Consider the following 13,426-nt stretch of genomic DNA (forward strand, 5'->3'; position numbering starts at 1 on the left):
GGTAAAGTTGAGTCTCGGAGGAACATTTTTTCAATTCACTTTTGTAATACCAAACCTCCTTTTGTAAACATGCTAAACCGGCTAAGCGTCGAACTGATAGAGCTAATTGCTATTTCACTCCCCGACAAACAAAGCCGTCTTGCTCTTCAGTGCGTCTGCCGCGTCGCATACAGTGGGACCTATCATTTATTCGCCAGTGACTGGTTCACCACCATCACCACCGACTTTACGCCCCGCAGCCTGGAGAGGCTGACGCACATCGCCGGCCGCGAGGAGCTCGTGTCGAGGGTCCGCTGCCTGCGCGCCGGGGACTGCCACCGGAGCCCCGAGAAACGGACGGCCCCTCGGACGGCGGCGGCGGTCACTAGACTTCGTGACGCCGTTCCCGGGCGAGGGGCATTCGTGGTCACGCCAGCCGGAGGACGGGCGCCTCGACCTCGACGCCTCGCCGGCCAAGGCGTTCAGGGCAGTTCTGCTCCGCTTCTCGGCATGTACGGAGATCCACGTTACCGACGAGCTCGAAAGCCGTCTATTTTGGAATGGAGTGGGAGCCGACACGATCAATGCGTTTTACATGTGCTACATGATGCTGTCCCTCTTGGCACAGGTGAAAGAAAAGGAAGAGACCGAAGGCTTTTGGATTGAGAACTCCACTACCGTCTTCGCCCGTTGCCCGTTCGGGGATGTGGGAAACTGGCCGGTAGGGTTAAGGGATCTACTCACCCAGTCCGCGTGGGCAACCCATCATCAGTTCGGCCAAGAACCTCCAGTCGTTGGCGCTCGAGCACCCGAGCTACAGCGGGAGCGACATATTCTTCAAGCAGTTAGCCCGCGCAGCCCACCTGCCCTCCGGTCTCAAAGACCTCACACACCGCGGCTTGTACCGAGTCTCCCCTGAAATAATCCCGAAGGTCCTTTTCCGGGTCCGCGAGAGCCTCCAGTCCTTATCGATACGAAAGAGCAGCGTAACGTCAGGGACGACCAATCGGTTTCTGCGCCAGCTAGTCACGGGTGGCTTTCCCAAGCTCGAAAGTGTCATACTAGACGATTTGAATGTCCCCTTTCATCCCCTCCTTCACAATCGCCAATTCACGGTCCACTGTCGTGACGGCGTCGAGCTTGTCGTGGAAGGCATCACAGCGTGGAGGGCCAGCGTCGTCGGCCAAGTAAGAAGTATACGTTACCGTGGGTCGGGCAAGGGTATGCAAGTGGCTTTGGAGCGCCTAGGTGATCATCCTACACGTCCTTGGAGGATGTTTCTTTCTCCAAACCCTGTACCGACGGATATACTTCCCTTTGCCGCTGGACATGAGGTGCTCCATTTCGAATAGCATTATTTGCGGGCGGTATCATTTCATGAGGTATCACACTCCTCCCCCTTTTCCATGCCTAGCCGAAGAAAGCAGCCCAACTATTTCAATAGGCTTCGGCTAGGCCGCTGCTTCCATTTAATATAATCAGCTCCACTAATTCGTGTTCCCTCCAGCTCCCAGATGCGATGTAACCTCGCCTGTGTAAGACAAGATGGCCTCCTCAACCCCGCAACGGGGGAACTTGCATATGCAGGACGAGTCGGGGACGACCCGTGGTGTTTTGACTGGACTAGTCCAACTGAACAGACTCATTCGCCTGGGAAACCGCCGTCGCCGCGCTTTTTTACTCCAACCCCCCTCTCTCTCTAATTCCAATCGCCAGCTGCATCGCCAACCCTTTCCATCATATGAAATATCGATTTCCCACACGATGCATAACCCAGGAACAAGCGCCGCAGTAGTGATGGCGCTATCAGGATTTGCCGCCCCAGGTCTAGCCAGCGTTGGGCCAGGACCCTTGACGCAATAAGATGCAACCCCCTCTGGCTGACCCCCCTAAAATAGATGTAAAAATTAATAACAATAGTAATAGATAGGTCAATTGAGCAATACACATTATATTTTAAGGTCTATTTCGGCTCGTACGTATTATAATAGAGTTACCTTTATTATTAGCTCGATTTATATTAATTTTCACTACTTTACCGGCGCCCCTTTTCGGCCTTTTCCTTAGGTTCCTTTTTTAACGTTTTTTTAAACCTCCTTAATGTTTATTATATAAATAAAGCCTTTATTAGGGTCTATATTAACTTTCTTTTTTTAAGCTTTTATTTTCTTTAGATTTACCTTTTAACCGGCTTTTTCCTGTTTTAATCGGCCGATCCGAGCCGTTAAATTATTAATACTCTTACTAAGCTTTTTTTATAATAACTTTTTAATTAGATTACCAGTGGTAATTTTTATATTAAATATCGTAGCCTTTAAAATTTTAACTTACCGGTTATTTTTCGACGTTTCGATTTTTTTAGCTTTCGGTTTAACCGGTTAACGTATATTTTCGGCGGTAATAACTTCGTTAATAGCTCGTATTATATTAAAACGCCGGAGCTTATTATTTATTAGCTTTTCGATATTAAAGAAGTAAATATTAATTATTATTTATTTATTAACGATGATTTTAAGGGTAAAAGCTACTTTACGTGTTTTAGTTTAAGTTTAAAGGAAATCCCCTTTCTTAATATAATTATTATTAGTAATAGTGTATATTAAATCGAGCTCTTTTCGAAACCTTTTTTTAAGACTTTAAAATAATTAATATTTAAGGGTTAAAGTATATAAAAATTATATAATAATAAATAAAGGAGTTATACCTTAGCTTTTAACGCCGCTAATATAAAATTATTATCGATATAATTTCTATATTTATTAAAAATTAAAAGCCTTTATTAGTTAAAATTATTAAGGTTCGTTAAAAGGATAAAGATCTTTTTTAATTATTTTAAAGTTATAACATTAAAAGTTTATCTTTTTTAATAACGCTTTTAAATATAATTAAAAGCGGTAAAATATTATTAATAATATTAATATACTTTAAAATAGTTATTTACTCGCGATTAACCGAATTATTCCGTATTAAACTTTAATAAGCAATAAGTTCGATTATTATAATACCCTTCTTTATCGTTATTATAGTTTTTATTTTATTAGCGTTAAATTTAAATCGAAAGGGTATATTATTAATAATAGTAATGTTAAACCGATTAAAAAACCTTTACACGGCCTCGTTTAATATATATATAAAGCGTTAAAAATTTATTACTTTAATACGTACGGTTTTAAAGGCCGAATAACGTTTTAAAAAACGGTATACTTATTATTTATCGATAAAATAATCGATCCTTTTTATAAGGAGAATACGTTAACGTGGTTTATTACTACGCGACGTATATTACTTAGCGACGCACTTTAATTTAATTCTAATATAATTAAACTTTAAAACGCGAAATCCGACCGAAATAATATAAAATAAATCTAATAAAAAAGAGATATTTCGTAAGTATATAATAAATTTAAATATTTAAGGGATACCTCCCGATTTCGTTAATATAGAAAATATAGTTAATTTTTTTACCGCGTTATATAGAGGCGACCGCGTTAATAAGTATTAAGTTAAACGCTTTATTAACTGTAACCTAGATTTAAAGACTAAAATAAATCGTTAATACGATTATTAAAGGGCTTTTTATAAAGATTTTAAAGTTATTTCTGCTTAGTTTACGCTAGTCGCGAATATAAAGGTGAAATACGAGATTATCGACGAAAACATTTAAAATTTCGATAAAACCGGCTTTATAATAAGTATAATCGAGTTAACACTTATCGTAACACGCGTTAAGCAGCGTAAAAAGGCTAAATTAATCTAGCTTAATAATCGGAAATAAGTAATAATAATTAAATATATTAATTTATAGGGCTAATATATTCCGCTGTTTTTAATCGTTTAAGGCTAATATTACCTCGCGAACTAATCCCGCGAAACCGATTTACCGGGTAACTAAGTAATTAAACCGACTTTTAATAATTAAACTAATAATAAAATAAACTTAACTTAAATTAAGCACTTCGATAAATATATTAAATCGTAAACGAAAAGTCGCTACCGCCTCTTAATTCTTAACGGCTACAAGAGCTATATTTCGACCGAATTCGAGGTATATTATTAAAATAACGATATTATTATTATTAATATACCTCCTTATTTATTATATTTACTCTAACCTTTCGATATAATACTTTATTCGCCTTTAAAGCGTATTTATTTAAAAGAAATCGAGTTATTTATTAAAGTTTTTATAAATTATATTATTAACGTAATCTATAGTTTAATTAAACACACGGTTTAATTAAACACTTTCTTTTAATTCCGTACAACTTATATTTTATACCTTATACTTTTATTACTTACGATAGTAAATTAATAGAAAAAAAACGATATATAATTAACGCTTTAAACGCTTTAAAAAACCTTAAATTACGCGTACGAGCCGCAACGCGAATATATAATATCCCCTATATAATTTTACGTTATCGGCGTTATAGTAATATTTTACGACGAAATACGTAATCGTTAACGTAAAAGCTTACGAATTCTAAAAAGTAATTAATTATATAATATATAATTAATTTAAATTCGCGATCGTTTCCGCCTCGAATAAGTAATATTAAAAATATAACGAATCGATTATTTAATTTACGCGACGCGGAACGCGTCGACGTTAATTAAGTTTTTAATTTCGTACGACGATAATTAGATTTCCGGACACGTTTTAACCGAAAAATCGATTATTAAAAAGTTTTTTATAAAAATCCCGACGCGTATCGTATATAGTTTATTTTCGTACGGAGTATAATTAATAAGTATAAAATTTAAAAAGAGGATATATATAATTTTAACGAAACCGGGTTTTTTATAAACTAAATCTCGTTTAAAATAATCGTAATTACTTTTAATTAACGCGGAAAGCCTAAAGTAATATAGTAAAGGAACCGGGAATAGGTTATAATAATATAAGGCGTCGAATTACACGGTTACGCTATTTTTCCGTATATTATTTTTACCGGGAAAACGTACCTCTTTTTCTAGTACGAAAATAGCTTATTATCGAAAAACTAAGTAATTATAATTATTAAAAATAACTGGACTACGAATAAAAAAAGCGAAAACTAAATTCGATACTTTAATAAACACACGAAGTTTCGTACGAAAAATACTTACCGCCTATTAATCTTTAATAGCTATAAAAACTATCACTTAATAACTTTCGAGTTTTATTATAAAAAAAACTCGATTATTATACTTTATATACCTTTTTATTTATCGTATAAACTCTAACCTTTTAATATCGGCTATTTTCGTACGTTAAAAAAGGCGTACGAGAAAAAGATTAAAGGTTTTATACGGGCGTATATTACCTATATTTTAAAAGAGGATTTCCTACTAGCGTTTTTAAAAACGTTCTAAGCGATTTTTACCGTTTTAAATATATAAAGAAGCTTTCGAAAAACCGGACTCGTCCCGTATAATCCGGAATATATTATTTTATAATTAAATATAAAGCTACGTACTTTAATATTTCCGGGGACGTCTTTCGGCTTATTTATTTTTTAAAAATTAAAAACTTTAAATAACCCGATTAAAGCCTAATCTTAAACCGAATATATTCGAAACCGTATTATACGGCATTAAAATAGCTCTTTAACGTCGATTTTAACTAGACTTAACTAAATTACGAAAGGTATAACGTAAGTAATATACCGACTCGCTTTTTTAAAAGGTAAAGTAATTATACTATAAAAAATAAATAAAATACTTAGCCGGCGCCGCCGTACGAAAAAAAAACGATTACAGAATAAAAGATTACTTCGTATATAAACTAAAGAAAACCTATAGTTTTAAAAGGACGTTAATAAATAATTATAAGATAAATCGCGCCGAAGTAATAATCGTATGAAAAAGCTTAAAACGCGCCCGCGATACTATAAAATCTACGAGGAGCCCGGGCATAATACGCGCACCTATTAAAATAATATAAAAGTATTTAAAGAGGAGGATTCCGATTAATTTTAATATATTAAATACGTTGTAATGGAATTAATTTATATTTCGTTATACGAGGCCTTAGAAAGTGTTTAATTAAACCGTGTATTTAATTAAACTGTGGATTACGTTAAGCTTAAGTTTTTTATTACTTTTAAAGCCGCGTATTTTATAGTTTTTATAGAAATTAATATTAAATTTAAATTTAACGCATTTAATTTAATACCTTATAACCTTAATAAAGTAATTAATAAGCTAAATATACGTTTTCGAACACTTACACTTAACCTATCCTGCTACGGCGCACCTTGGAACAGGCCTTTGGTGGCCTTGCCAACTAGAGTGGGGCAAGGGCATGCGAGAGATGGCCCGAGCGCCACTTAATTTTTCCTACTTATTTAAATAAGGAAATCGTCCCGGCAAGGCTGGACCTTTTCCTTCTTTCCCTATCTTTTTCGGTTTTCCACAATAAAGCAATAACCTGTAGCCTTGCCTCCCGAATTGCTGCAACTGTAACATTACCGAAAAAGATAGGGAAAAAGGAAAAGGTCCAGCCTTGCCGGGACGATTTCCTTATTTAAATAAGTAGGGAAAAATTAAGTGGCGCTCGGGCCATCTCTCGCATGCCCTTGCCCCACTCTAGTTGGCAAGGCCACCAAAGGCCTGTTCCAAGGTGCGCCGTAGCATATCCCGTTTAAGGACGGCTAATACCTACGACCTTTAAACGCCGTCTAACCCCCCTAATAAATAACTAAACACTCTACTTATATTAAAAAAAGGTATTTACCCATTAAAAAAGCTCTCCGACACCGATTTTAAATATAATAAACTAAATAGCGAAGAGTATAATTAAAATAACCTATAAAATAACCTTTATACGCGATAAAATATATATATTAAAGGAAGCTAATTTAGTATTTTTTAAGCGCTAAAAAGCTAAAAAATCGCGAGTTTAGTTTAAAAAAGCCCTTATTATTAAAGAATTTTAATAGCTATAAAACGAAAAAGTAAAAAAGGAAGCGTTTAACGCTCGATAAAAGTAAAAATAGGGGTTCGTTGAAACGAAGGGCGATTAATAAAAAGCGCTATAATATTTACGGTAAAATAAATTATAATACGCGAATATATAAAAAAGATATAAAATTAAGCGAGGAATCGAATAACGAATAGTTTTAATTAATTTTAAGCGTTATAATTAAATTAATTTATATAAAAAGGTTAAGAAGTAAAAAAGGTACGTCGCTAAGTAATATACGTTACGTAATAATAAACTACGTTAAATATATATATAAAAGAGCCGATATATAAGTATATAATTTAAGCTAGCTTAAAAAAGGGCTTATTTAATTAAAAAGGTTTCTTCGATAGGGGTAAAAAATTAAAAGGCTTTATATTTCTTTTTTTTTTAAAGGTTAACCTTTAAATTAATTATAAAAAATACCCCTATTAACGTTATAATCTTTAACCGCACGGTTAATACTTCCGCCGGCTAATACGGCTTAAACCGTTTACGTAATACGTACTTTTTTAATTATATTAATAATAATAAAAAGAAGAAAAAAAGAGGAAGAGATTAATTTACTTTAATTAGTAAACGAGTAAGATTTAACCCCTTTATATACTATTATTATTGCTCAGGGGCTTTAGAATTATCTAAAATCAGGAGGGGTCAATTAAAGGGGGGGGCAGCCAGTAGGGGTTGCATCTTACGTCAACGTCTTCACCGGCACCGCCCAAAACGGCAATCCCGGCAACGTCTTCGCCGGCGCCGCCGTCCCGTTCGGCATGGCCAAAGTGACCCTCCAGGTCGCCGGCTACTCCTCCGCCGGGTACGTCTCCGAGTCGACGGAGCTTGCGCGCGGCATCTCGCCGCTGCACGACTCCGGCACTGGCAGCTCCGAGGGCAGCTTCGGCAACTTCTGCATCATGCCCGTCCTTTGTGGCGGCTTTGGCCAGTGCCCGACGCTCGAGGAGCCGCGGTCCTTGCGCCGCGTTGGCGACGGGAGGAACGATACGGGGTTCCCGGGCTACTTCAGCACGACGCTCGTGAACGGGGTGCGGATCGAGTTGGCGTCGACTCAGGCTGCTTCGTTGGAGCGGTACAGCTTCCCCGAGGGGACGGCGCCGACGCTGGTGTTGGACTGGACCGACGACTCGCCGCATTCGTTTCTGTACGGTCAGATGCACGCCGATTGGTCAGCACAGCGGATTATCATGAACGGGACCTGGCGCAGCAGTTTCGGGCCCAGTCAGTTCAGCTACCCGGCGTTTCAATACGTGGACCTATCTCTTGCCGGTCCCATTACCGACCGCGCCTTGTTCGGGGGCAACGTCAACGGCATGGATGCCCGCCGTGACGACCTCGAATTCTGGGACCTGCCGCCTGTCGCCGAGCGCCTGCGAAGGCCCGACTTCATCCAACCGCTTCAAGCCGGCGCTATAGTTCGTTTTCCGACACCTTCTAACGATGACAAGCCGATATTGGTTCGCCGCGGCGTCTCCTTTACCTCGGCCCAACGCGCGTGTGAGAACATGGAACGCGAGATCCCCGAACCGGACTTCGACAAGATTGTCGCTGACAGCAATGCCCAATGGGAGGATAAGCTGGGCCGCATCGTGCTCGCCAACAGCACCTCTGACTACATCCGGCGACTCTTCTACACATCCTTCTACCGTACCTTCTTGTCGCCCAACAACGCCACCGGCAACGCACCACCCCCTTATACTGACACGGAGCACCCCTATTTTGACGGTCTTTACTGCAGCTGGGATACCTACCGCACCCTGTTCCCTCTTATGGCGCTGACGTCACCGCGTGAAATGGCCGAGATCGTGGATACGTATGTAGACGGGTGGCGCCGCGAAGGGTGGCTGCCCGAGTGCCGTGCCAACAACGTCCTCGGTTGGACCCAGGGCGGCAACAACGCCGTGCCCATCGTGGCCGATTTCATCGTCAAGTACGCTGCCCACGCTGCCGAGCTGGACATCAACCTGGACGAGTTCTGGGAAGCGCTGGAGCACGACGTCGAGGCGACGCCTGCCAACTGGGACTACACCGGCCGCCGCCAGGAATCCTACCGAAAGCTGGGCTACATGGCCTACAACTACCTAGAGAGCGACAGCACCGGCCAGCGGACCCGCGAAGCCAGCCGCGGTCTCGAGTACGCCTTCGGCGACTTCGCGCCGGGCATGGCAGCCCGGACCCTGGACAAACCCGACGCTGCCGCGGCCCTCCTCCAGCGCAGCCTGTCCTACGTCAACAACTTTGATCCGAACCTCGAGTCGGACGGCTACCGGAGCTTCGTGGCGCGGCGGTTCCCCAACGGCACCTTCGCGCCTGGCTCGAACCCGGTCGACTGCAGCCCGCTCGACACCAACAGCTCGCACGAGTGCAGCACACAGTCGACCAACACGTTCGGCATCTACGAGAGCTCGAGCTGGGAGTACAGCCTGTACGCGCCGCACGACGTGGCGGGCCTCATCTCGGTCCTGGGGGCAAGCCAAAACGATACAGCCGCCGCCGCCAACAAGGACGAGACGTTCGCTCGGTGGCTGCACCACTTCTTCGACGCGGGCTACTACCTGCCCGGCAACGAGCCGAGCTTCCAAACCCCCACCCAGTTCCACCACGTCGGCCGCCCCGCCGACTCGGTCCGGCAGGTCCGGCGCATCGTGCACGACCACTTCAGCCTCGCGCGCGACGGCCTCCCGGGCAACGACGACAACGCCGCCATGGCGAGCCTGCTGGTCTGGCACCTGCTGGGCCTCTAGCCTGTGCCCGCGACGGGCGAGCTGCTCGTCCTGTCGCCCTTCGTGCCCGGGTACGAGATCCTTTTACGTCCTCCAGATAGTGCCGTTTCCTGGCTAGCGAGTACTTAGAAACGAAGTGCGAGTAATGTTTTGATGTTGATGTGTACATGGCGTCTAGTCAGGTCACTAATGGGTCACCATCCGGTCTTATATAGATGGCCAGAGACATTACGATTGCACCGGTCTTTGTATCCTTGCATTTGCACTGCAACTGTGTTGACACCATGCCTGTGCCATATGTACTCAAGGCAACGTTTCATGGGTCTGATGATTATTACCACCAAGGAAGCATCGCACGATGTCAAAGTAGCCGATCAGACCGACCAGCTGAACCGTCCTGTACTCTCCGTCACATCGCACAAGCTGGGTAGCAAGTCTTGACTTTTGTGGCTCATGACAGTTCAGTGACGAAACAAACACGGCATATTAGTGTCGTGCCGCTACCTTGATTGTGTTACGTTGATTTATCCAAAATCCCGAGTCGCAAGACAATGTAGCGACAGGGTCCTATTTACCCAAGAAACCGAAGCAGTTTTCTTAGCAGTAGTTCCTCTCCCGCCTGGACGGAGTTTGTCATGATTCGTCATTGCAATGTTGGACTAGCAACAGGATCTATGGTTGCACATCTACGATCGCCGGTCAGTCGAACTAATATGATCAACCCTTTTTCTAGCATGGCCACCACCAAGATCACCTAGCTTCTATTCAGGTGCTGGAAACCTTCGTATCCGAAGGAAAAACTGTCCATATGCCCAGTCTTGGAAGGGACCCGATAAGCAATATGGAAAACAATACTCAGGCTGCAACAGTAGTATTGCTGAGGGCGTAAGGCTTCCACCCTCAGCATGGTAATCTGGTCGTCACCAGAGCCACGGGAGGCATCAGAGCATGGCCTCGAGACACCCTCGAGAGGTGTCTTCATTTCTGGCGACAAGCATGCTCCAGTGCTTTTCTCTTCGGTGTGATCTGCAATGCAGGTGTCATATTCACGTCATCTGCCTTGGAGTCTGTGATACGATTCATCTTGAGAGGTACGTATTACGCGCCCATTGCCACATACCATATCAGGTATTTTTCAGGCCGGTGTGGTGATACAGGATACTCGGATACGTAATTCACAAGCCTTCTTGTTTCGCGGGGAACCTAGTAGGGGTGTCCATTCCACAGAACTCCAGTCATCATGCTTCACCGAACAACTACTCACGAAGTCCAGAATACAGTGGCATATGTCGTGCTTGTTGGGGCTATCAGGAGATCCTCGCAATATTGGTTGTCGTGGCTTTCGTTGAGACACCAGTCCAGGCACCTCCGGGAGATCGTGTCCTTGCCTATCTAGGGAAGTGATACTGTTTGCGTAGCTCAGGGTCCAATCTGAAGGCGCCCGCCGCATACCGTTGGAGAACGGACAAGCTCGGTATCTCGGAGGCGCCGCCACAGTCATGCAACACCCTCACGAGAATCACGCCACGGCAAGCAGGCTCTCTCTAATTCATTGCTACACACCGCCTGCCTGCTGGGAGCAAAGCCTCGTCTGCTTGGATGTTGACACAAACGGAAGCGAGTGAGTGGTTAGTCGTGTAAAGACAAACCTGCCTGCCAATTATTATATATTTTCTGCATTATACCTGACCTACGTTCCCCCTGCCCCCCACACGCCACCTATCATGAGTAGGCACATATCTAAGTAGGCAAGCAGTAATCTGTGTCCAATGAGAATGGACTATCGCACGTCCAATCACATACCGCCTTTTTCGGTGCCACCGCCGCCGCCACATCAAGAACGAGCAATATGAACATGAACATGCAGCTGAAGAATGGGAGTGGCAGCTAACCGATCTGCAAAAGCGAAGCGGAGCGGTTCGTGGTTTTTTATGACAGATCGATCTTCGTGTTAAAAACAGACGAACATGCTCGGTGGGGTTGCACCAAAGATACAGTACACGGAGTCGCTTCTACTCGACTCGGGCGGCGGTGGAATATGACAGGTACTCCAGGAATACTCGGACCCCAGCCACGGGTGGGGGTCACGTGGACCGGGAAACCGGTCATTGGCTGGACGGGACCGCCACCGTCGTTCTCGGAAGGCCCCCTCCACCAGGGCGAGTCAGCTCATTAGCCTCACGGACACTATACTGCTCTTCCTACACGAGATTGTTACTTCTGCGACATCGGCTGCAAGTATCACATATGACTCGTCTCATTTTTGGGTGGGTGGTCCCATCGACGCCCCGACCCAGACAATTTATCCCTGTCGTCTTCTCCTTTTCAGTTACGAATACACTTCACTTTCCGTCTTGATCCGCCACATCATTGGCAGCGATTCTCGGCCTTCGCCCGGCGTCTTCCCCGCAGATCAAGCAGTTTAACTGGGGGACAAGGGACGGACCGCCGCGCGCGTCTAGGTCATGGGTGTGTGTATGACCAGCCAACGACGATTCCATGAGAAAAAGCCGTCCAAGGGACGTAGGTCAGGGATGACAGAAAAAGAAACTTCAAATGCATGAGGTAGAGTAGATGAAGCCAGGTGACGGCGCCAGCACGCAGAAGCCGAGCCAATAGGGCACTTTCAAAGTCCCATGCATAGGCGCACGCCCCTCTCTTACTTTTTTCTCAAAAACGACCGTCGTCTATCAATCACGATGTGCTGTCCGCAGCGAAAGCGGTCTGGTGTCCACATCCGTTCGCGTCCCGTCAATCTCCTTCTCTTTTCAAAAGAATTGCTTTTCGTTTTCTTCCTCGCTTTCACCTCAATCAATGTCCTGTTATCTCTACCTATTGTTGGATGACAGGTCATGTACAGATGTGACCACTAATCGCCCGATGAGAGACGGCCTCCTCTGCCCCACAGCTGCCAGTATCATCGAGTCCAACTTTTCCCCGGAATCATGTCTTTTTTTTTTTTTTTTTTTCTCTTTTTCTTTTCAGATTTAGTTCGCAGCAACAGTGACGTGCGGGAGATTGCGTCATCAACGAGGTTCCAGGCCATAGCAGACGTGATTTGTTCGTCTTATCTCGACATAGAGACCTGCATAGTGCTTGGGGGCGGCAGGTTGTCAGATGCCATGCCTGACATATCTTCCTTGCATGATTGCTCCTAGGCTGTCGGCCAACTCGCCAGGGGTCATGGGAAGAAAACAAGCATCCCTAGCTGGACAATGTCTTTACAAGTGCTTGACCGCTTGCCGCACCTCCCCTACCAAAAACCAACTATGTTCTCCTTCACCGGTCTCCAGAGGTTGCACCAAAGAAGTAAGATCTGGGATTGTCCACTTGATCGAAAGTGGGTTGACGGGTAGGAAGCAAGTAATGTCCCTAACGCATGGCTACGTAGCAAAATGATGCAAAATGACGGCCCACGGTTCGTTTGCTGCGTGCCCTACCTGACCAGAAGCTCCTTGCATCAAGTAGCGCTATACATGACTGCTCCGTCTGCATGCATCCGGCATAGGCCATTGCCATCCGCACTCAAACTCCCCAAGCGCCGCGGTACGCCAGTATTAGCATTGCCTTGCCATGCACGTGTACGGAACGGGACGTCATTGCATACCTAGCTCCTCCAAATGCGCAAAGGCAGTGAGACGCCACGTAAAAGCCCCAGACCCTTCCAACGTCTCGGTCACCCGTGCCTCCATTTGCGGAGCTCCCCTGTTCTATATGCAATGAAAGGAAATCCCATATCACATAGGCCATCTCATTTCAGGTGGGC

General features: G+C 44.0%; 2 protein-coding genes across 2 annotated transcripts; both read left to right on the forward strand.

Annotated features, from left to right (window-relative positions):
• Positions 1-69: 69 nt before the first annotated feature.
• Positions 70-1,331, forward strand: PG986_004227 (uncharacterized protein; the record flags this gene model as incomplete). Its single annotated transcript, XM_066840449.1, is given in 3 exon segments — positions 70-405; positions 416-705; positions 728-1,331. The coding sequence occupies 3 exon segments, from the start codon at positions 70-72 to the stop codon at positions 1,329-1,331; spliced, it is 1,230 nt and encodes a 409-aa protein (XP_066703076.1).
• A 6,364-nt stretch (positions 1,332-7,695) lies between these two features.
• PG986_004228 (uncharacterized protein) lies at positions 7,696-9,681 on the forward strand (the record flags this gene model as incomplete). The annotated part of the gene is made up of 1 exon (XM_066840450.1): positions 7,696-9,681. One exon carries the CDS (start codon positions 7,696-7,698, stop codon positions 9,679-9,681), a length of 1,986 nt encoding a protein of 661 aa, XP_066703077.1.
• Between the last annotated feature and the right edge of the window lie 3,745 nt (positions 9,682-13,426).

This window comes from Apiospora aurea (genome assembly GCF_038362705.1).
Source record: "Apiospora aurea strain CBS 24483 chromosome Unknown utg000003l_segment0_segment0, whole genome shotgun sequence".
NCBI lineage: Eukaryota > Fungi > Ascomycota > Sordariomycetes > Amphisphaeriales > Apiosporaceae > Apiospora > Apiospora aurea.